General features: G+C 37.4%; 1 protein-coding gene across 3 annotated transcripts in view; it reads right to left on the bottom strand.

Moving 5' to 3' along the window:
• Positions 1-4,000: 4,000 nt before the first annotated feature.
• Positions 4,001-24,902, bottom strand: part of LOC140784647 (ABC transporter G family member 28-like) — a 65,480-nt gene continuing 44,578 nt past the window's right edge. Inside the window, exons 10-15 of one of the 3 annotated variants that reach the window (XM_073132155.1) lie at positions 22,013-22,495; positions 21,749-21,897; positions 21,105-21,394; positions 20,888-21,012; positions 5,875-5,920; positions 4,001-4,452 (exon numbers count right to left, since the gene is read on the bottom strand). In XM_073132155.1, the coding sequence (XP_072988256.1) occupies positions 4,408-4,452; positions 5,875-5,920; positions 20,888-21,012; positions 21,105-21,394; positions 21,749-21,897; positions 22,013-22,495 (1,138 nt within the window). In that variant the 3' untranslated portion in view covers positions 4,001-4,407. Of the gene's footprint in view, positions 4,453-5,858; positions 5,921-20,887; positions 21,013-21,104; positions 21,395-21,748; positions 21,898-22,012; positions 22,496-24,902 lie in introns of all 3 variants that reach the window. The other 2 variants (XM_073132156.1, XM_073132154.1) reach the window with 2 other exon arrangements.

Genomic DNA, 24,902 nt, shown 5'->3' with positions numbered 1-24,902 from the left:
CGTAGCGAATTTGTTGGAGACTATTTTGAATCTTCTTATTCTTATTTTTATTCTTATTTTTATTCTTATTTATGTAAATTAAGCTAAATGGTTTGTAGCTCCTACGTGGGCTTTGTTTTATTTTTGTTATGAATATGTATTTTAGGCTTGTTGTGGCCTTGATGTTTTCGGCTTCTTGTCTGTATTATTTGTGAAAATGTAGGTTTTTCGCTTGTATATTGTGTTAAAACATTGACCAGCAGGTCACATGGTAATCATGTGGGTTCTACCCATGTGAGGGGCGCGTATTTGGTGGCGAGTGTTACAGTTAATTTATATGCTATTTTACTAAAGCATGTGGTTCCGTTCACTGATTGTATAGTTTGATCATATTGATATATACACTAAGTTGGTATCTTCCACTATTTGCATTGTTACGAACAAGATTTAGACCAGACTAGATGTAAGAAGTGTGATATTTTATGTGGTGGTAGCCTCATGAGTTAGGATTCCAATGATTCTAGGTCTTGTGAATTTGACGTCGAGATGAAAAGTTATAAATATAACAACAAAAGAAGGTCAAAATGAGGCAGAATACAAATAATTGATATTGCCGCGATCTTTGGAGGGTGGCAGACAGCCAAGAGTAGTGGTGGATGACCGCAAGGTAGGTTAGCTGTTGGAGGAAAATGGTGGCTAGGATTTGAAAGATTGGAAGGCTTCTATGATTACGATCTATTCCAAGAAAGATAATAACGATCTAATGGCTATATGAAAAGACAAAGACAAAAATAATAATTTAGCTAAATTCAGATTCATTCAATGATAATTATCAACACATGTCCACTCATATTAAATGATTATTCTATTTATTTAAAATTAAAAATAATAAGATAAAGCTTATTAGCAAACTTGCCTCAGCTCAACTCAACTAACTCAATTGACTCGACTCCCATGGTCGGATCATAACAATCCACCATACTTCTGACACCTTGTGTAACAATCTATCCCTAAAAAATTAAAAAATAAAGATTTTACATGGCACAACGTGCTGGCCCCATGCCATATTGGGTTGGCGCAACGATGCACTCCCAACCGTCGTGGGCTCGCCGGTGTCGCAGCCTTAGCACCGACATCCCCACCATTTGTATAGTTTTTGTACATAATTTACATAGGCGATTTACACTACTTTTAGTGTGTACCTTAGATAATATGAAAATACATATTTCGTGTAGTTTTTGCGTATAATTTACACAGGTGATGTATATAACTTTTTCACTACTTTTAAAATATACATTGGATAATATGAAAGCGCTATTTTGTATAGTGTCTGTGCGTAATTTATATAGGTGATGAACACAATTCTTTTATTATTTTCAATGCATACCTTGACTATATGAAAGTTGACATTTTATATATTTGTGCATAATTCACATACGTAATATGCACAATTTTTCACTACTTTTAATGCATACCTTAGATAATATGAAAGCACATATTTTGTGTAGTCTCTGAACATAATTTATACAGGTGATGCACATAACTTTTTCACTACCTTCAATGCGTATCTTGACTAATATGAAAATATATTATATAGTTTTTGCACATAATATACACAAGTGATACACACGACTTATTCAATATTTTCAATGCATACCTTGACTAATATGAAAATATATAAATTGGATATTCTTTGCACATAATTTATATAAGTGATGTAATACAATTTTTTTTACTACTCTCAATGCGTGTACTTTATCATAATTTACCTAAGTGAGGCACACAAACTTTGCAAAATTAAAGTACATATTTTCTAGATTCACTACATGAGTTTTAATATAAAAACATGAGTTGCAGCCTAAAATTATATGGTTACTATATATTGTCTTTCATGATACTTCAATCGAAGAAAACTAAGATAGAGAAGATAAACAATGAACAGGAAGAGAGAGATATAATAACAAAAACTATCTTCTAATATGCCAAATAAGATTACTCCAGAGGAGAAAAAATATTTGAATTGTTATTAATGAACAATAAGATAAGATGGAAGAAAAATAAGAGGAAGTAGATGGCAGAAAAATAAGAGGAAGAAGATAGAATAGAGTAGATATTTAAAAAAACTCAAATTAAGAAGAAGGAATTAAGTTATTTCTGGAATACGACAATCTATGTTTAGTTTGTTAGACTAAACTAGTAAATAAAATAAATCATGTAATTTAGTACGTATTAGTTCTTGTATTTGAAAAAAAACTGAAACTTACATGAATCCTTAGGTAAGCTATGATACTAAGTAAAAAACATAAGAAGTGCCCTAGGAGATGAGATCTATCATACAATATCAATAATAATATGCGAAAAATAAAGTATGAAAAAGACGATCACAAACACAAAAGTGTTCACGTGGAAAAACCCAAAACTAAATAAAAAAAACTATAGATCCATACTCGAAACCAATCACTAAAACCTATAGCAGTTAACAACAAGCTTATAGATTACTCGTCAATCCCCATGACTCAATTTGTACTAACCTTGCTCGCTAGACCTCGCGACACACTGCTTCCCATAATAGGTTTCCAAACCTAAGTGATTCTCGAGGTTGATCATTCCGTCTTAGTGACCCTTGAGATGTAATTCTTTAAGATCGAATGTAGATGCGTTGAGATGAAAATGATTCAACACAATCCATCTAAAATTGAAAATTGATCTTCAATGGCTTCCAAAAGGTGATCTCCAGATTAATACTTGATGGTCCTCAATCCTAGGGTTAGACTAAACTTATTTATATTCTTAGAAATGAGATAAATATCATTTAGAGATAAGGTAAATATCTCTTAGTGATAAAGTAAACATCGCTTAGAGATAAGATAAGTATCTTTCAGAGATAATATAAATATCTCTTCAAAGATTCTCCACGGACTCTCTTAGAGATAAGATAAATATCTCTCAGAGATAAAGTTAAATCTAAGTCAAATCAGGTCTCACATAACTCCAACAATTTTAAATTACGTGGATGCATTTGAACACGACCCGAGTGTATTCGAACATAATGATTTGAAGTGTGAATGCAATATGAACGACTAAATATAAACCTCTGTATGTGTAAACACCTGTAGGTTGCGTTCGAACGGCTAAAACAATTTCTCTGTGTATATAAACACGGTGTGAACGACTGTAAAGTGCATTTGAACTCGGCCTGAGTGTGTTCGAACGCCTTATTCAAATGGCAGACTAAACAGTTGAATACAGAGTATCTATTCCTGTGCTATTAGGTAAAATTTCATACTTCTTCGACCATCATGACACCATTTAAGCACTTTAATAATTATTCTAAAATCGTTACGAGTACTTTGATTTCAAAATTAATCTCACTTTAATATTTTTCATCAAATATTTTATAACTTGTCATAACTTGTGCATATGCTCATACATAAAATCTAAACACATTACATGAATATAAATTATATTTTAAAATATAATTTACCAATTACATAAATACTAATAAACCTAACATTATTTTTTTAAATTAGTAAAAATGGAACCGAAAATACAATTTGAAAGTGGGAGAGCTCATTTCTACCCATTCGAGAACTGTGGAGCTTTTTAATGCAAATCACCCAAAAAGATTTCTAATGCAGCGACAGTCTCTACTGAGTAATAAATTCATATTTTTTTAGTCATAAGAAAAGTGGGAGATACTGCCAAAAAACAATGCTCGACCCTCGTCCCTTTATTTAGAATAGGGAGTTGCCTTCCTCTTTTGTCAGCATCTTAAAGGTGCCTGCCAGAAGATTCGCGAGCATCACAAATTGGGGCATCACTAGAAGAAACTGGAACAAATTTTTCTCAGAACTTCTAATTCTTTTATGGGAACCTTCAAATGCTGGCAAAAAGTGAAATCTTCGTATTTAATTGCACAAGGATAATCTTTTTTAACAAAGATCACACGAAATTCTTGTTTTACAAGCTACGACAAATAATCAGATAATCAATTGGCCCCAGAACGTAAGCTAATGGGTAATGAATCAGCAATAATATCATACCTTTAACAAGATAGTTCTTTGCATGACCAGTTACATCTTGGCATGATTTTATTTCCAAGGCACATAGCAGTCACATACCAAGAAAAAGATACATAGAGGTTTGTAGTTTAAAAATCGTGATGCTGATCGAAACAAATATACAACTAATAATTTCACAGTGTCTTTGCTATCTAAGAAATACTTATCTTCATCTAGCCAACATCATGGCGAAATTGATTTTTCTCACGTACAGAAAACCAAAGAGGAATAGGTCAAAGTCCTCGGGCTTCACCTTGTCTTTTTCTGCAATAGCACCATACTAATGAAGGCAATGATGCGAAAAACTACACCATAAAGAAAGAGAATAGCAATACAGAGACCCCAATGATTGATATCATATCGCCTTTTATGCAGTATACCACACCGAGTTATCAACCACGCGCCAGAGTACCTGTAAGAAAAATATAAGACACAAAATAAGGTGCCATTACACAAAAGTCCTGTAAAAGGTCTAACAGAGAAATTGGTTGAGAAACTAAAGCATGATTTCTTCCAAAATAGTCGTACCAATGGCAAGAAAGAGATTTCTTACAGTGCATGTACCATGCAGTAGAACAGGTGAGGTACCACACATTTGCCATTTATTGGCATTCTATCCTTTGGAACAGCTAAATATTTCTGCTATTTATTGGCATTTTATCGTTTCAAACAGCTAAATCATACCTGATGTACCTACACTGGCATTTGTTTTTTTTGTTCTTCTCTTCTGAAATAATGTAGTTCTTTGCATATGTTTAGTAGAATACAAACAAGGTGATCTAACAAAGAACTGAGTTATAAGGCAATAAATTTTGTCTTTTATGTTGATGATGATAAAGGTCATGTGATAATGATCCACCTAACATAATGATTCTTACAATAAATACTGATGCACATAAATCCCATCTGCCATGGAAGTGAACCAGAAATTTCCACTTTTGATGAGTGGATCCCACCTCCGTTTACTAATGGATCTCCTATTTCACAGGGTTGTAGTTCACATAACATGTAGGCAAGCTTCAAGTGTATACAAGAGAAATTTCAGCAGCCTTCTAATGTCCTAAAATTGGCCTGACACATTAACGCAATAGTCTGATACCGCCAATAAGACAATATTTTTGCAGGTTGCCATCTACTTGCACTAATTGTATGCCATGTCATCAACAAGTGCTAGTTTGTTGAAGCACCAAAAATCCTAGATGAGCATATTGTTAATACTTCCAAGAGGAATTGAACATACATTGCCCTATAGGTCAGTAAAATCAAGGATTTGCCATGCTAGTGGCACTGGGCTTGCCGACCTTAGCTCAGGACTGTACATGTATGGTTGGCATGTATTGTGCAATCGGGTGTGCCATTGACACATTGAATAGTCTTAAACATGCCCAAAAATAATATCTAAATATTTCTAGGACCTTAAAATAAATTTTAGGGGCTAAATTAAAATCCTTCAACATAATATAACATATGCAATTATATTTTAATATCATAATCTTCCACATTTTTTCTAAAATCCTCTTTGCTACAGTAAATAACTCCGTGAAAACCAAAAATTTCTGTTTGATTTCTAAAATTTAAAGTATAATTTATAAAGATCAAGTATCAAATGCAAAAATGTATCAAAAGGGATGAAAAAGACCCCAAATTGGATTTCTTTAAAGTAAGATATGCTTAATTCTAGTGGCACATGTCGATGAATGGTTATGGAGAAGTATTGAGATACTCCCTCTGTATCAGTGCTGATAATTCACTAACACGATACATATCAACCCATGCTGACTATGCCGATTAGCATGAAATCCATGAATAGAATATTACACCAAAGTATGTTTACGTGAGAAAAAGTGATGCTTCCATTGAATTTCCCATACAATTTATTTCTACAAAAGAAAGTTGAAAGAGTTGTCAGATGCTTCTAAGAAAATTGCTACACAACCTATGCTCCAGAAAGTACTGCAGTACAATAAGAAGATTAATCATGTTGATTCAACCAAGGTTTTTAGATGCCATGACATTGTGCTGAATATTACGTTAAATATTGTTGATAATTTTTAATCACATTGATGATGATGACTTAATTTGTCAGCACAAGAATAATATTAAAGTTGATTGATGATTAATGAAAATTAAAAAAAAGTTACAAAAAAAGAGTTTCACATCAGCACGGACCGACACATAATCATGTTGAATTGCACGCACCCATGCCAGGTGTACCACCACCGGCACAACTATTGTTGATTTCAAATCTTCTCTTTCTTTAATCCTCTCATTAAGTTTTATCTTATCAAAACTATTGTTGATTTTAATACCCTGTTAATGGATTCTGTGGGTTTTCTTTTCTTGGTGGTGGATTCCAACAGCCCATTGGTGGACTCCGCGAGTTTGTTCTTTATATCACTGTCTTGCATCAATTACACTATTAGTAAACAATATGTAGACTCAACTTTTCCAATCAAAAAAATAATATGAGGTCCTCTTCTACTATAATACTATCTTCCTCATTTTGGTGAGAGGTTCACTTTTAACTGTACATAGAAATAAAAATAGATGAACTAGTCGTGCCTAATCGACATGGGTATTGTAGAGTTCAATACTCTCACTCAATACCTCTTTATACTCTCTACTACAATATGTGTCAACCTATGTGTGACCATAATTATCCTAATTGAATAGAGTAGAAGATATTCTGCTCATCAAATTTATAAATCAATTGCACATTGGGGGTCCAAGTGCATAAGGTTCTTTCCAAAGTGCAGTTTTGGGAGGCAAGATGTATGCAAAACCATCCTCAACTGAAGAGGACATTTCTATGACCTAGATCAATGGCCAGTTAAACCATGGGGGGAAGCCTTATCATCACACTATGTGTTGCCCTCAAGATCATATTCCTAAACCAAACATATGATGCACGTTTTCCTTCGTCCAAACAATTGAAACTTCAAGTCTCGGATAGCGCCTTTCTTTCTCCGAACCCATCTCTCAAACTTCTTTGCTACTGCTCAGGGAAAGCTTGATTCGGGCTGCTCCGGCGATACCTTTCCTATCTATCTGGAGAGCTATGGCTCTGATTCAGGAAAAGCGGATCTTCTTTCACTTGCTTTGTCAGAAAAATTGAGGCACTTCTTGTATAAGGACTAAGCTTGACTAAAAGACTATAGATATATGAACTAAATTTATATATCAAAGTTCATGCAATAATGACAAAGGTAGACATGTAAGAACTGAAAAAAAATTATTGAGAGAGAAGAGGCACGTGCATTGTACGTGCAATCTCCCTCCCCTCTACTTCTCAGTCACGCAATGAGAGGAGTGGCTGCGGGATTTTCGGCCACTCCGAATCAAATTTAAATTAGGATTAGGATTAAAACCTAACCTATAAATAAAAATCCTAATCTTATCTTATTTACCCACCCTAGCCCCCATTCTTCTTCTTCTTCTTCTTCTTCTTCTTCTTCTTCTTCTTCTTCTTCTTCTTCTTCTTTCTTTACTGTCGAAGTCACGACGTGGGATCAAACTACCGGAGCAATTGTAGACCACCACGCGATTCATCGGTAAGCCGTTTCCCACCTCTTAAATTTAATTTAAGTTTAAAAATTTAGAATAGAAATACCTATTTTTGGTGTGACGCGACGTCGTCGGTGAATCGAGCCGATCGATAGCTTCGAGTCGCTGCCGCTCATGTGCCAAAGCTTCGTTTCGTTGGCCTCGTGCCGTAGGTGCGCTTCCTTGGAGTCCTCGTGGCTCGGTTTGTGGTAGAAGACGATTCCATGGCCGCCGGCCATGGAGTTGAGCTATTTGTTATCAATGATGCCTTCTCCACCTCGCGTGGTTTGCATGGTTGTGAGAGTGTCGGGGAGTTTGGGGTGTGGCCGGTGGACCATCGACGACGGTGGTCACTGGTGGACTCTCTCTCTCCTTCTCTTCTCATGTCAATCACCACGAAGAGAAGATTTGGTTGGGCTTGGGTTAAACCCAAGCCAACATTTTCTTCATTTCGCAAGTTCCGGTTCGAGTTTGGATTTAGATCCAAAGACCCTACCCGAGCCACCTTAATGGAGGATGGGCTGCGGGTTAGCCCACAACCTAGTCCATTCGATTTTGGTTGGGCCTCGGCCTAGCCTGTTTAATAGATTGGTGTGGGCTACGGGCCAATCGTAGGTCAGCCCAGCTCAACCCAATGTGTTTAAATCAAACCATTTTAGCTATTTATTTAGCTTTAGATATTAAAAATCATAATATTATTTAATTTAAAATTTTATTGTTATTTATTGTTAGGTTTATTTGTACCTTATGTAATTGACAAATTGTATTTCAAAACATAATTTACATTCATGTAATGTGTCTAGATTTGATGTATAACCATATGCACAAGTTATGACAAGTTATAAAATATTTGATGAAGAATATTGAAGCGGAAGATTAATTTTGAAGTCAAAGTATTAGAAATAATTTTATAATCGTTATTGAAGTGCTTAAACGATATCATGATGGTTGAAAAAGTATGAAATTTTCCCTAAAGATATAGGAACAAACATTCTACAATCAACTGTTTAGTCTATCGTTTGAGCAGGACGTTTGAACGCACTCGGGCCGCATTCGAACGCACCTTGCAGTCATTCACACCGCGTTTGCACATATAGAGAGTTTATTTTGGCTATTTGAACGCAACCCGCAAGTGTTCATACATACAGAGGTGGTGCTCACACATACAGAGGTTCATATTTGGCCGTTTACAAGTGTTCACACTTTAAGTCATCATGTTCGAACACAATTAGGCAGCATTCGAACACACCAGCGTAATTTGCAATTTCTAGAGTTATGTGAGACCTGATTTGTTTTAGATTTGTGTCACGACACGAAATCGAAATAATGACCAGCCATGCACCTCAATACACTTGAGATACACGAAGCTTTACTAATACTTCCTAAGTGTACAATGGCAAGAATAAATAAATGAAGAGAATCTGCTTTATTTAATTTAAACTAATTGTAATAAAAATAAAGCAATGTCATTATTACTGTGTCTCTAAACGAAATTAAATTAGCGATTAATCTAAAACATAAGACCAAAAGAACGAAAAGATAAGTAGGTAGGTCCTAAGTGGAGGTAGGGTCTCGATGCATCTCGCTCAGTCGCCACGTTGTCCATTACCTTAAATAATATAAGAAAAAGAAAAAGAAATCTATGAGCCAACAACTATAGCTCAGTGAGGGAAATCCACTCAAAAACCAAATAAATTCTAAAATTTTATAGTGTTAAATAACACCCAAGTTCAACAATATAAATGACAATTTTCAACAGGCATGCTCTTAAACTAATGACAATGATAACAATAGAATCATAACTTGTAACCTTGCTCAGCTTCAATATATTAATATCTTTCTAATGTTTATAATATCATTTGTCTCAATGGGTCTATACCTTATTGATCCACATCAACTAGAAGTCATCTCAAGATGATGCTCGAGTCTTTTTCTCATAGCTGATCTGGTTATGGTCATCAGGAGGTGTCACTATGTAATCTAACACACCCTGTCTTTTCTACTAACGGTTGAGAGAGGTTAGAGTTACCTCAGAAAATTACTAATTTATCCTGGGACTGTTTTCTAACGCCGCTAGAGTCACCTAGGAAAGTCACCGTTGTGATCTAATATAGGACTTGAGTCACCACAGAAAACCGCAAGCGATCTATACCGGGATTGTTCTCTAAGTCATACCAATATTAGTTTTATTTTATTTTTTCCCACTAAAATTTACAATTTGCAGAAAGTATGATGATGCACTGAGTATAATAATTAAATGCACACAGAAAATATAAATAATTAAATTTGCACATAAGAATGAAATAAATAAATGCATACAACAAATTACATGGTCTGATAAAGGTACTAAATATAACAAGGTTCCCAGTATCGGGATCGGGATCGGGATCGGGATCGGTATCGGCCATCCAGAAAAACGATACGTATCAGCTGTATCGGCCGTTCGTATCGGATCGAACTATTTTTTAATTATATAAAATTCTAAATATTATTTAAAAATGCAGAAAAATTTAGAAAAAATGACAAAAAATAAGAAAACAAAAATTACTCACATATGAAGTCTAAAAACTTAAAAAATGTATTAACTTACTCAAAATTTAAAACTTTGTTGAATACCGAGCTGGTTCTCGTAAATTTCTATAGTCTTCATCATCATAATCACCATAAGTTTGTAAATATTGATGTTTGGGACCTGATGCTCCAAAAAGTGATTCCATCATACTAGTCATATTGTATGGATCTTGTTGTGTGACTTGCGTTTGAGGAGGATAATAACCAGCATTTGGATCTTGTGCCTGAGAATACTGAGGATAATAACTAGCATATGGATCTTGTGATGGCTCCAAACAATAAATATTCGATGTACCATAATCATAGGAACTAAAATGCATCTCATGACGACGTCGCTGATATGTATATATATCATCAGTTTCTCTGCCTTCACTCCTTATGCCTCCTTGACTTTCCTCAACAAATGTAGATGGAACGATCTCACCACCATATATATCATCAGGACTATGATTAGTACTAGTAGGTATACTATCTCTCGCTGCTGAATGACTCGTACTAGCCTCTGCCCTCGTCGTGGTCTCTCCCAATATTTCATCTAACCATGAGTTATCTCTGTCATCTAATAACCTGTCCTCTATTTCTCTGATCTAGGGAGTCAAGGGGTCTTCTTCATCAAAAACATGATTTGAACTAGGAGGGGGAACACCTGGCCCTACTAATTGTATAGCATCCACCATAGTGTGATAGTAAGGGTTATCAGCTACATTGAAAGTAATATGGTTGTAGAAAAAAAATTTAGAGATAGCTTTACCAATGTGTTTTTTACATTTTTAATTCCTTTGAGAGCTGTCTTGATTGAAATCTGTGTACGACCCCTTTTTTTTTGAAGATATGTATCCATTGGTCCAATATTTTCAGACTCTACTGTAACACCAGAAGTCCTATGGGTAGAACTGCTGCCCCCATATTCTCTCTCTCCTCGTATATTAACTGATCTAGATCTCTGAAAGTTACCATCAGTGCTTCTTCTCATCTCTTCCTCTTCTCTATACATATTTCTGCTCTCTTTCATTGCCCTCCTCATCCTCCTCACTTTGCTCACTGCTATCATCATCAATGTGTACAGAATTATGCATCAATTCTTCACGAATCATTGACTCTCTTTGTTGTGCAGATTGTTTATCTTTCTTTTTGCCAATTAAATGAGTCAACATCTGCTTTCTAACTTCCAAAGACACTTAAGTGCAAGCTGCTACATTTCCTTGTCTTCCAGATAAATGTTCTTTCAAACGGCTGACACCACCACTCATTTTCTTTCCACACCAGTTGCATTTAACGCGCCTTTTATCTTGCCCAATAGTGCTGCAATGTTGCCACCCAATGTCGGTATCATATGACTTCTCTTTTGGAGCCATTGATATTTTAGCTCTGTAATTAAAAAACATAAATAAAAATTAAAATATAATATAATATAATCTCTACTACAGCAGCAGCAGAGAAGTCTCTGCTGCAGCATTGCTGCTGAGCTGCTGCTGCAGGTGCGCAGCAGCAGGACCAGGTGCAGGTGCAGCTGCTGCACAATGGAAAACAAAAAAAAATTGAAAAAAAAACTTACCGAAGGTCGCCGGAGATCGAGGTCGTCGGAAAACGTCGTCGGAGGTCGAGATCACCGGAGAGATGGAGATCTACTCACTATTCAGTCACCGGTGAGAAAGAGAGTAAGAGATCCATGAGAAAGAGAGAAAGAAAGAAAAGAGAGAAAGAAAGAAAAGAGAGAAAGAGAGGAAAAGAGAAAGAGAGAGAGAGAGAAAGAAAAGGGAGAGAGGCAGGTGGGGGGTGGGGACATCAATTATTGATGTCCCCCGGGTCGGATCCAACCCGTTCCCACCCGTTTCGGCCGAAACGGCCGAAACCTGGGATCGGGATCGGCTACGTTTCGGCCGATCCCACTCGGGATCGGCAGAAACTGGGAACCTTGAAATATAATATAAATAAATATGTGAGTGAACCCACTCACTTGAATCTAGGCAAGACAACTGAAATCTTTAATTTCTAGCTCATATGTTAAAAATCACCACCTTTAAACAATACAAAAATAACAAAAAATTTAATTTATCCCTAATAAAATTTCTGAATTTTTAAAACTAAAATAATGGTTACAATAGGTTAAATAAAACCCATTGGATTGGGTTGGGCTGTAGATGTCCCGCAGCCCAACCTTCTCACCTCTTATTAATTGGGCTGGGCCAAGGCCCAACCCAAAGTCAACAAGAACTAGGCTGTAGGTCGACCTGTAGCTCAGGACTTTAAATAAAAGGGTCGGGTCGGGTTCGCAGCCCGGACCCGAACCCAAGAAAAGAAAAGAATTGGATCTTGTTGAACCCGGGCCCAACCATTTCTTCCCCAAAGAGACTGGTGAGGGAGAAAGAAAAGGGAGGGAGGAAATGGAAGGGAGAGAGATAATCATCGGCGACTATTGTTGCTAGCAACTTGCCGACCTCGCCGAAGCCTTCCTCACGACCACGCCGACCCCACGAAGAAGAGGAGAAGCCACTAGCAATGACTGACGGCCAATTTCTTTGGCCGGTGGTGATCCGAGCCACGAGAGCTCTCCCAAAAGACAACCATGGCACTAGGCCATCGACGTGGAGCTCCAATGCACAAGCGACAACGTCTCGAGGCCGTCGGTCAACTTGATTAGCCGACGAAGCTGAAATCCTCTTATCTAGTATTTATATTTTAATCTATTAAACTTAAATTAATTTTAAGGGGTAGGAGAGGGCTTAGCAAGAAATCACGTGGTGGCCTCCGATGGCTCCAGCGACACTCCGGTAGTTTGATTCCACGGCGTGATTCCGACGGCAAGAAAGAAGAAAACGAAGAAGAAGAAAGAAAAGGAAAGGAGGCTGGGGGTAAAGGAGAGAGAAAAATTAGGGTTTAATTTATAGAGCAAAATCCAAATCTAAATTAGGTTTGGATTCGGCGAGATATATGTGGCCGCCTCGTTGCGTGTCGGAGAGGGAGAGGGAGAGGGGAGGGGGTTGCACGTGCACCGCACGTGCACCCTCTTCTCTCTCAATATTTTTTTTTTCCAGTTCTCACAACTATTCCTAACAGAAAGAATTTCGTCATCGAAATTAAAATTAGTGTAATAAAAGGATAAACTAATATCGTAATAGTCACTATGAAGACTGAGGAAAAAGCTCTGGATGCTTCTCCCTCATTTCATTTTCACGCTCCCAAGTTGCTTCTTCCGACTTGTGGTTTTGCCATAAAATCTTCACGAATGTGATTATCCTGTTGTGAAGAGTTCTTTGTTGAGTTTCTAGAATTTCTACAAGTTGTTCATCATAAGATAGATTTTCCTGGATCTCCAAAGGCTCAAAATCGATCACATGGTCTGCACTAGGCACATACTTTCTTAATATAGATACATGGAAGACATTATGTACCTTAGCTAACCTAGGTGGCAATGCTATTCGTTATGCCACCTCTCCAATGCACTCTAACACCTCAAAAGGCCCAATAAAGCGAGAACTCAATTTGTCTTTCTTATCAAACATGATCAATCCTTTCCAAGGTGACACTTTTAGAAAAATCATGTCATCCACTTAAAACTCTAGGTTTCTTCGGTTATCAACATAACTCTTCTGACGGCTTTGAGCTATAAGAAGCTTTTCCTTGATTTTGACAATTTTTTGTGTGGCATCTTGTACTATATCTGGTCCCAATAACTGTCGTTCACCGACCTCAAACTAACAAAATGGAGATCTATATTTTCTACTATGCAACGCCTTGTAAGGTGCTAGTCCCAAACTTGAATGGTAGCTATTATTGTAAGAGAACTCTACGAGTGGAAGATGATTATCCCAATTTTCTTTCCACTCCAAGGAACACGCTAGCAACATATCCTCAAGGGTTTCGATAGTCCTCTCGAATTGTCCATTAGTTTGCGACTGATAAGCTGAGCTGAATCTCAATCGTGTCCCCATAGTTGAATAAAGACTCCGCTAGAATTTAGAAAAAAAACGAGGATCTCAATCAGATATGATAAACAAGGGTGTGCCATGGAGTTGGACAATCTCCCTAATATAAAGTTGTGCAAGACGATCTAGGGAGTAAGTCATAGGAATGGCCAAAAAGTGACCAAACTTAGTCAATTTGTCCACGATCACCCAAATTGCATCATGATTTGATTTGGTGCGGGGAAGTCCCGAGACAAAGTCCACAGTCATGTCCTCCCACTTCCATTCCGATAAAGGCAAAGACTATAAATTCCTATAGGTTTTTTGTGCTCATCCTTGATTTGTTGACAGATAAGACATTTGGCCACAAAATTAGCTATGTCCTTCATGCCATTCCACCATAAATTTTCTCGCAAATCTCTATACATTTTCGTGCTGCCTGGGTGGATATTAAATCCTGAACTATAAGCCTCTCACATAATTTCATTCTTTAACTCTTCACTATCTGGGACGCAGACTCGGTTCTGGTACTTGACTAGTCCTTTATCCGATCTCGTATAGCTGGGAGCTTCTCCTTTCTCTAATCCTTCCAAGATCTTCTTGAGGTTGGCATCCTCTAATTGAGCAGTCTGGATGTGATCTAAAAGTGTAGGTCTGACTACTAGCCAGCTGCAAATGGCTGCTTTCTCTGGATTTGATATTCTTCAATCTTCAAGTGTTTGAATTCTTCAATAATACACTGCTGACAAGTGCTGCTAAGTGTCCCTCTGATGATTTCCTACTCAAGGCATCAGTTACCACATTTGCCTTCCCAAGATGGTAAATGATGCTAACATCATAATCCTTGATTAATTCTAGGCTTCTAGCCACCCGCGTTGCTTCAAGTTAAGTTCTTTCTAAGTGAAGATATACTTGAGGCTCTTGTGATCAATGAAAATTTCACAAGATTCTCCATAAAGATAGTGACGCTAAATTAGTGCAAAAACCACCGCAACCAACTCAAGGTCATGAGTAGGATAGTTCTTCTCATGAATCTTAAGTTGTCTGGATGCATATGCTATCACCTTTTCATGCTGCATCAAAACACAACCAAGACCCTATCGGGATGCATCACTGTAAATTACAAAGTTGCCGCCCTCTATCGAAAGTGAAAGTATAGGAGCTGAGATCAATCTCTACTTGAGTTCTTGGAAGCTATTTTCACAATCATCTGACCACTCAAATCTCACCCTTTTCTTGGTGAGGTGAGTAAGTGGCAAGGCAATTCGTGAAAATCTCTCCACAAACCTTCTATACTAGCCTGCCAATCCAGGGAAATTGCGTACCTCGGCCATCTGCAAACAGCCTTGATCTTCTTTTGATCCACCTTAGACTCCATCTTTGCTAATTATATGTCCCAAGAAAGCCTCCTCATCCAACCAAAATTTACACTTCTTAAACTTTGCATAAAGTTTTTCCTCACGAAGAGTTTGAAGTATTGTCCTCAGATGTTCCTCATGCTTTTCTCTGCTCGTGGAATAGATCAATATATCATCAATGAATAACACAACAAACTGATCTAAGAAAGTTTTGAAGACCCGGTTCATTAAATCCATAAAAGTTGTAGGTGCATTTGTGAGGCCGAAAGGAATCACTAAGAACTCATAATGGCCATAGCGAGTTCTAAATGCTGTCTTTGCAATGTCTTCATTTTTTATCTTCAATTGGCGATAGCCAGATCTCAGATCAATCTTAGAGAAGACCTAAGAGCATTGCAGTTGATCAAAAAGATCATCAATCTAGGGTAGTGGATACCTATTTTTCATTGACTTTATTTAACTCCCAATAATCAATGCAAAGACGCATCGATCTATCCTTCTTCTTTACAAATAAAACTAACGCTCCCCAAGATGATACACTCGAATGAATAAAGCCCAAATCCAACAACTCTTGAAGTTGAGTCTGCAGCTCTCTAAGTTCTACTACCATTCTATAGGGTGCCTTCGATATTGGTTCTATAAGAACCAGAAAAACAAAATTAGGGGTTAAAAGAGGAGGGTGCACGTGCTCTGCACGTGCAGCCCCTCCCCTCTCCCTCTTCGACACACGACGAGGTACAGAGAAGACCTTATCTAATCTGAATCGAATTAGATTTGATCTTCTTTTAATCTATAAATTAAAACCCTAATCCTCTCTCTCTATCTACTTAACCACCTCAGCCCCCTTCTCTTTCTTCTTCTTTCCCTCTTTCGCTTTCTTCTTCCTCACCGTCGGAGTCACGCCGTGGAATTGGCCTTCCGGAACCAGCGGAGACCACCACGTGACTTCTTAGTAAGCCCTCCTCTCCCACCACTCAAGTTTAATTTCGATTTAATTAAGTAAATTAAAAATACCTAATTTTGGGGTTATTCGACTTCGCCGGCAAATTAGGTCGGTCGGCGGCTTCGGGTCGCTGCCGCTCCATCTGGAAGCATCTTGCCATTGGCCTCGTGCCGTGGGCATTCACCGTTGGAGCCCTCGTGGCTCCGGTCGCCATCGGCCATGGGATCGATTGCCATTCGCGGGTTCTCCTCCACCTCACGAGGACGGCGACACCGTGTGGGTATTGGGGAGCTGAGGGTGCGGCCGGCAAACCGTTGCCGCAGTGGCCGTCGACGTCTTCCTCTCTCTTTTCCTCTCTCTCTCTCTCTCCAGCTTGGAGAAGACGGACTCGGGCAACCCGAGTCTAGCCTTCTCCCATTAAGTGGTTGGATTCGGGTCGAGTTGGATCCGAATCCAAGGAACTCGACCCAGTTCCATCAGTTAATTGGATTGGGCCTTGGGCCCAATCCATTTAAGTTGTTGGATTCGGGTCGGGTTGGATCCGAATCCAAGGAACCCGACCCGGTTCCATTAGTTAATTGGATTGGGCCTTGGGTCCAATCCATTTAAGTGTGGGTTGGGTGGGCTGCGGGCTAATTGCAGTCCAGCCCAACTAATTTGGGCTTATTTTGGCCCAAATTATTAATTTTTGAGTTAAATTGTAGGAATTTTTTTATATTTTTTTAATTAAAAATGTTATTGTTATCTATTATTAAATGTGGTGATTTTTAACACGTGAGCTAGGGATTTGAGATTCAGTTGTCTTGCCTAGACTCAGGTGAGTGGGTTCACTCACATATTTATTTTATTATATTTTGTACCTTTGTCATACCATATAAATTTCTGTGTGCAAATTTATTATTTTATCCATACATGCAAAAATTTAATTTACATTTTCTGTGTGCATTTAATCATTATACTCAGTGCATCACCATATTTTGTGCAAATATTAAAATTTGTGAAAATAAAAACGAGACTAGTATTGGTACGACTTAGAGAACAATCCCGGTATAAATCACTTGCGATTTTCCGTGGAGACTCAAGTCTATCTAGAAGTTCAGGAGGAAAGTCCTAAATCGATTCCTGCGGTGACTTTCTTAGGTGACTCTAGCGGGGTTAGGGAATAGTCCTAGGATGAATGATAAATTCCTAGGTGATTCTAGCTTCTCTCAACGGTTAGTGGAAAAAACAAAATGTGTTGACCACATAGTGATATCATCTGATGACCCTAATTGGATCAGCTATGAAGAAAAGTCCTGAGCGTCATCTCGAGGTAACTTCTAGTTGATGTGGATCCATAGGGTTTATGTCAAAACCAGAATAAAAAAAAAAAAAAAAAATAGGGGTTGAGAGAGGAAAGTGCACGTGCTCTGCACGTGTAGCCCCTCCCCTCTCCCTCTCCAGCACGCGTCGAGGCTGATAAGGGAGGATTTCATCTAATCCGAATCAGATTAGATTTAATCCTCTTCTAATCTATAAATTAGCCCTAATCCTCTCTCTTAAACCCCGCCCCTCTTCTCTCTCTCCTTCCTCCCTTCTTTCGCTTCTTCCTCACCGTCGGAGTCGTCGCCGTGGAATCGGCCAGCCGGAGCGTCGCCGGAGGAAATTGGAACCACCACACTCCTCCCCGGTGAGCCCTCTCTCATCCCTCTAGTTTAATTTAAAATTAAATAGGTAAATCTGAAATACCTAATTTGCGGAATTCGGCCTCGTCGGCAAATCTGGCCGGCCGGCGGCTTCGAGTCGCAACCGCATCGTCACCGGAGGCTCCGTGCTCCGAGCCTGGTGTCGGAGATGTCTTCTACGGGGCCCTTGTGGCTCTGATCGGCGTTGGATTCCGCATCGGCCGTCGTTGATGAGTCCTCCTCCACCTCGTGAAGACGACAGAGGAAGGGTGAGAGGGAGAGGAGAGGTTGAAGGTGGTTGTGAAGGGGTCGCCGGCGAGAGGTCGCCGGTGGTCACCCTCTCCCTCAGTCATCTTCTCGCGTCGGTCGCGAGGGGGGAAGAAAAGGGTTGGCTGGGCTCGGGTGAAACCCGAGCCAACCACCTTTTCCTTTTTAAGTCGGGTTCGGTTCGGGTTTGGATTTCGGATCCACAAACCCGAACCGAACCACTTAAGTTGGTGGGCTGCGGGTTAGCCCGAGCCCAATTCAATTAATTCGGCTGGGCCTCGGCCCAATCCGATTTAGTTGATGTCTTTTGGATTGGGTCGGGCCAGCAGCCCAGCCCCAATCCAATGGGTAATTTTTAAACCTATTTTAGTTATTTTTGGTTTTTAAATTTTAAAAATATTGTTATTATTCAAATTAAAAATTTGAATATTATTTATTATTTAAGGTGGTGAATTCTAGTACGTGAGCTAGAGATTTGAGGTTTCGGTTGTCTTGCCTAGACTCAGGTGAGTGGATTCACTCACGTGTTTATTTTATTATATTTCGTATTTTTGTCAGACCATGTAAATTTTCTGTGTGCAAATTATTTATTTCACCCTCATCTCGAGGTGACTTCTAGTTGATGTGAATCCACAGGGTTTAGACCCATTGAGACATATAACAGTATAAATATTAAAAGATGTTAATATGTTGAAAACGTGCAAGGTTACAAGTAGTAACATCTCTCTCTCTATTGTTATCATTATTATTATTCAGAGAGCATGCCTATTGCATATTGTGATGGATATTGTTGCTTTTAGTTTAATTTATTCAGCATTAATATGAATTAAAATTTATTAGGTTAGTGAGTGGATTCCACTCACTGAGCTATAGTTGTTGGCTCACGGGTTCTTTTGTTTTTTGTATTTGTTTATTTATTTCAAGTAATAGTCCGCGGGGCGACTGAGCGAGATGTACCCGGACTCCACCTCTACTTAGGATTCACCTATTTGTCTTTCCGCTCTTTTGATTTTATGCTTTAGATTAGACATTTTATTTATTTAGTTTAGAGACTCAAAAACATTAACATTGTTTTATATTTTTATTGCAATTAGTTATAAAATTTAATATAGCACATTCTTATTTATTTATTTATTTTGCCATCGTACACGTAGAGAGTATTAATAAGGCTTCATGCATCTCAAGCATATTGAGATGTATGGCCGGTCATGATTCCTATTTTGGGTCATGACAGTTTAGACCTATTGAGACATATGACAGTATAAATATTAAAAATATGTTAATACGTTGAAACTGTACAAGGTTACAAGTTGTGACTCTTTATTGTTATCATTTTTATTATATTAAGAGTATCCTTATTGCAAGTTGTTATGGATATTGTTGCTTTTAGTTTAATCTTATTCAGCATTAATATAATTTAGAATTTATTTAGTTTTCGAGTGGATTCCACTCATTGAGCTATGGTTGTTGGCTCATGGATTCTTTTTTTTGTATTTATTTATCTATCTCAGGTAATAGTCAGCGGGACGACTGAGGGAGATGTACTCAGACTCTACCTCCACTTAGGATTCACCTATTTACTTTTTTGCTCTTTTGGATTTTATGCTTTAGATTAGAAGATTTATTTATTTCGTTAGAGACTCAAAAACAATAATATTGTTTTATGTTTATTGCAATTAGTTTTTAAATTTAATAAAGCAGATCTTCATTTTATTTATTTATTTGCCATCGTACTCGTAGAAAGTATTAATAAGGCCTCGTGTATCTCAAGCATATTAAGATGTATGGCCGGTCATGATTCCTATTTCGGGTCGTGACAAGTTTAGTTCTGGGGAGCAGGTCTATGGTGAAATCTATCTCTCTATCAGGTGGAAAACTATGTAAATCTTCAGGAAAAACATCTGAAAATTATGATTGGGTTAAATTATATAAATCAAATTGGTTGTTTCATTATGATTAGGTTAAATCATATAAATCAAATTCTTTTCCTTCTTGTCATTGTGTACTTAGAAAGAATTAGTAAGGCTTCGTGTATCTCAAGCGTAATGAAGTACATAACCGGTCATGATTCCGATTTCGAATCGTGACAAGACATAATTTCAAAATTTCAGAAAACTTTCCCTTTCTTATTGTTGATTTTGACATAAGCAGAAGAGTGTTGAAGGTTTGATGCCTTTAAGAGTTGAAAATAATATAACATCAAAATTAGTGAATTCTCTCCATTTTCCAGGTCATAATGCTAGAAAACAGTCAAGGTTAAAATGTAACATGAGTTTTAAAGCAACATTTTGAGATGATCTTACTTATATAATAAATATTATAAACTAACATAATTTCTACAAATCTAAGGTAGTAAGTTATGTGTTTGCTGCTCATTACCATGCTAAATAAAGATTGAAAGGTTATCAATCTATTACATCCTTGTGGTTATATGTATTGCATAGTCACAGAGCATGTAGTTGTACCCTTCAGCAATGCAGTCCTAATATGTGTACAAGAAAATAAACAGAGCATAGACGCTTTATACAATCTTCATCAAGTGTGAACAATTGTGTAAATATAACAGTATTATGTTCAAAAACAAGGAAAGAAATACCTTTCTGCATTTATAATGATAAATGCTTCCAGTGCCCACTTTGGGTAGCATAAGTTAGCTAGAAGCTGTGGAGTACTACCCTGGGTAGCTAGCAAGGTTAAAACAACAGGAAATAGAGCAGACCACTGCAAGATCAGAATTGTTTGGTGTTAAGGATAAAAGTACAATATGCACTGAAAAAGAGATGACAGTGTAAGTTTCCTGAAAATATGCTTACTAGTTGGGCTGAACCAGATTGGAAGCAGATGGCAAATGTATAACCAATGCCAGTTACACAATACACGAGTGCTATCAAGACAACATAGTTGTCTGCTATGGATGATCTGGGATTGGTGAAGAAATAGAACATTAAAAGATAAACTATTGGCTTGATGACTGTGTTTACATGATCAATTGTATCTCTCGAGAGAAAATAAGCTAATGAGCTCATGCCAGACTCTCTTTCTCTCCAATACTGCAACCTTTCAAGAGAAAATGATTTCAAAGACCCAATCTGACACAGAAGAGCTGCAAAAGAGTACATAAAATTTAAACTAAATATACATTGTGGCTGAAAAGATAGGGAGTTTTTCATTTTACACAGTTTACATTATGTGTTTATTGCGGTTTACACCCTTATCTATCAACTATTATTAATTTAACCCCTGTATTTTTAATAAAGTACCAAAGACAACATGAACCGGCCCTGTATTTGCCCTTGGAACACCCTAAATAGGGTGTCTTCTATGATTCAATTGAAAAAAAAAATACAAGGTTTGAATTAGAAATAGTGAAAAGACAGTGCAAACTGAAATAAACACATAGAGTAGGGTGTGAAATGAATAATTCCTTGTTAATAAAAGGAAAGGACTGTCAACTTACAAACAGCAATGATAGTGTATGTATAACCATCTGCCCCAATTGATTCATCATTCACTCCAGCAATGGTCCCTAAGCAAATTCCAGCAAGTCCTAGTATCAGAAAATCAATTCCTTGTGCTTTAGCTTCACGTAACCGCTGCTTAGTGACCCTGAAAGGGAAATAGGTAATCCTTTGCATATTTTAAGAGAATTACACACTTTTCACAAAATATATCTGATCAGGATAAGTAGGATAGAAAAGACAATCCCAGGAAAAGAAGTTACCTTCCCAAGTAGTACTTGTATTGCACTAGAATACCAGGTGTTCTTCTGTTAGATAGATCTTTCAATTTTGAAACATCATAACTAACCTGATCCGGCTCTTGCTCCAGAGTACATATGGCACTGCCCCATAAGTCACCAGAAACAGATTGGTCGTTAAGGCCAGGCCTGGAAGAACTTGGTTCAGAAGTCCTGGATGGCGCATCAATTTCATTAAGATCATCTTGCATATCTTGGGGCACATCATACCCATTATGCAGCATCCATGTCAGCGGAAGATGTTTAGAAGTAATATTCATGCTTGTGCTTGGCTTTATTATGCCCTCTAAGATGTCAATAAAGTAATCTGGAGGATTCACACGCTCAGGAACATTAATTCCTAGACCTGAGAAGTATTCTTCAACTTGCTTAACTGATCCTTGGTAAACAATTAAACCTCCTTTAGCCAAAAGTATCAAATCATCAAACATCTTGAACAATGCATAACTGACAAAAAAGTGAAAAAATTGTTTGCCATTAGATTCCATTAAAAACTAATATCTGAACATATAAATTAAATTAGACCAAGAAATTGTGTTCCTATAATAATTATACTAAGTTAACAGGAAAAATACATTATCAAGGTTTCCATAATTTAGCATCAAAGTTTAAACAAAAAACAGGAAAATGACTTCTTCTGGCTTTCTGAGTTGATCTCTTAGAGGTACTCCTTGGGTGAATGGTGGTGGAAGCAAGAGAGGCCTAACTCCAACAAGAGCTTTCACATCCTGGAAAACAGATGATCTCGCCCTTGTATAGTGATAAAGTGTAGGGAGGTCATACTAGTTATTTCTTCGATCTCAAGTAAGAAAACAAAAAAGTCTAGAAATGAAAATCCAGCTGGGGCCTTCAAAGCATAAAAATACGGATCAACATCTTCCTCAAGCCTACCATAATAGGAGTAAAAAGAACATGATGGAGATTTTCATTTCTGTTATACTACTAAAAAAGCCATTCTGCAGAAGGCTAGTGTCATGCCCTTGTGTGCTTCAACTGTAAAAGATGTGGGATTGGTAAATGCTTGGTTACACTCAAATGATCAAGGGCTATGATGAAGGGGCAAAGTAATCAATTGAGCATACTCCAAGGATGCATGCTTAAAGTCTTGATCATTGATCTATGAATGAAATAAAGAAAAAAGATCCTCCAAAAATGCCATGAAAGGAGACTTTTCTTTTGAAGATATTCATATCAGAAAAGGAAGCTGTAAAAACTTGGATTAGGAAAGAATTTTGTGGTTTGAAGGAAGACGTCCAAGGCAGATTTATGCCAAACTTCATGGTTCAGGCATCAAATCAACATTTTTTTTTTCATTTTAAGAAAGCTTTTCTTTTTAAGAAAGTTTATTTTCTTTACATCATTATGTAAGAATAGGAATTCGATTCCATTAGTTTCAGTGTGTTTGGGTTGGGTTAAATTAGGTGTCCATGGGTCCAAGTTGAAACTTTCTATCCATGGAAAGTTTGACATTTTGTCAAATTAGTGTTTTTGGCCCCTATTGTCTATAAATAACCCTATAAACCTTTGGCAGAATTGGTTCAATCTATTATCAGTTAAATCTAAAGATCATTTGATCCCTTGGTCCAAAAGGGAGGAGTGGGATATCTAATACAAGACTCTAAGGGATCTCCTATATTTGCAGGTGCAAAGGAGCTCTTTGGAGTGACTCCGCTGGAATGCAAAGTGCATGGAGTGTTGGATGCAATCCGGATTGTAGTCAGGTTGGAGTTGGATTGCGTCATTTTGGAGTGTGATGCCCTTGACCACACTGCTTTCAGGGTCAATGGAACCACCCATACACATAGTACATAATAAATAGGTCTGCATTTTGGCACTTAGAACTTTTACAAATGCAACTGTACAACATACACTACGATAGGGCAATGCAGCAGCTGATTGGATAGCCCATAGTTGTAGGCTTTTAGGTAACTGGTATTAGAAAAGAGGATGAGAAGACATGCCCAAAGGATTCTTGAATTTTGTAAATTTTGATACGTCTGGGGCTATAATGGCCAAACAAATGTAAGCAATTCAATCCGGTCCTCTCATCAAAATAATAATAATAATAATAATAATAATAATAATAATAATAATAATAATAATAATAATAATAATAATAATAATAATAATAAAATAATTCAAGATATCTTCTCGAACAACTTCTGTATTTCTCAAAAATATATGCCTTTGATCTAGTATCTGTAATTATCAACAGATTAAAGAAGAACTTCTTTTCAGTGTTAAATCTCGAATCAACATATTGAAGTTTGTATCATCTTCCTCAATGCTTCCCTGCATTAGTTGGTATACGGGGTTTTCTTGTTATGAGTTTTGATCGGAATCATGTCTTCATTTCGAACCACAAAACTTTGTCCAAATACAAACTTGTTACAACCACTTTTTCTGACATGAATATTTAAAAAAAAATTGTGCTTCGTGATTTTAAAGAATTCTGGTCTTTATTTTGTTGTTAGACCAAAAATCAAGGCATTATATGTGGATTCGAGTATGCTAAATTGATTTTCTTTGCTACTGCGACTTCATCTTCATCTTCGCCGGCTGCTCCCTCAACTGATCCAAGCGCCCGGTGGGCCTCACTAGGAGTGTTGCTTAGTGTTTCTCTGACAGACCTCACCTCTTCAAGCCGGAAGCATTCCTCGTCTTCTGACGGACCTCACCTCCAATCCATCTGCTATCTCCTCCCCCGTCTAATTCCAGTGTTTGTAACTTTCGTTTAAAAAATCCATCTATAAGGAGGCCTTTAGGATGTGGTCATGGCCGTGCTGCGATGGGCACGTTCAAATCTTAGTTTCGCGAGTTTAGAGCAGAGCTTGCTAGACAAAATTATGAAGGG

Source organism: Typha latifolia, chromosome 3, assembly GCF_019914945.1.
Source record: "Typha latifolia isolate L0001 chromosome 3, TyphaL0001v2, whole genome shotgun sequence".
Classification (NCBI taxonomy): Eukaryota; Viridiplantae; Streptophyta; class Magnoliopsida; order Poales; family Typhaceae; genus Typha; species Typha latifolia.
Note: the sequence above shows the minus strand (reverse complement) of the source record. Positions and strands in the feature narration are given on the sequence as shown.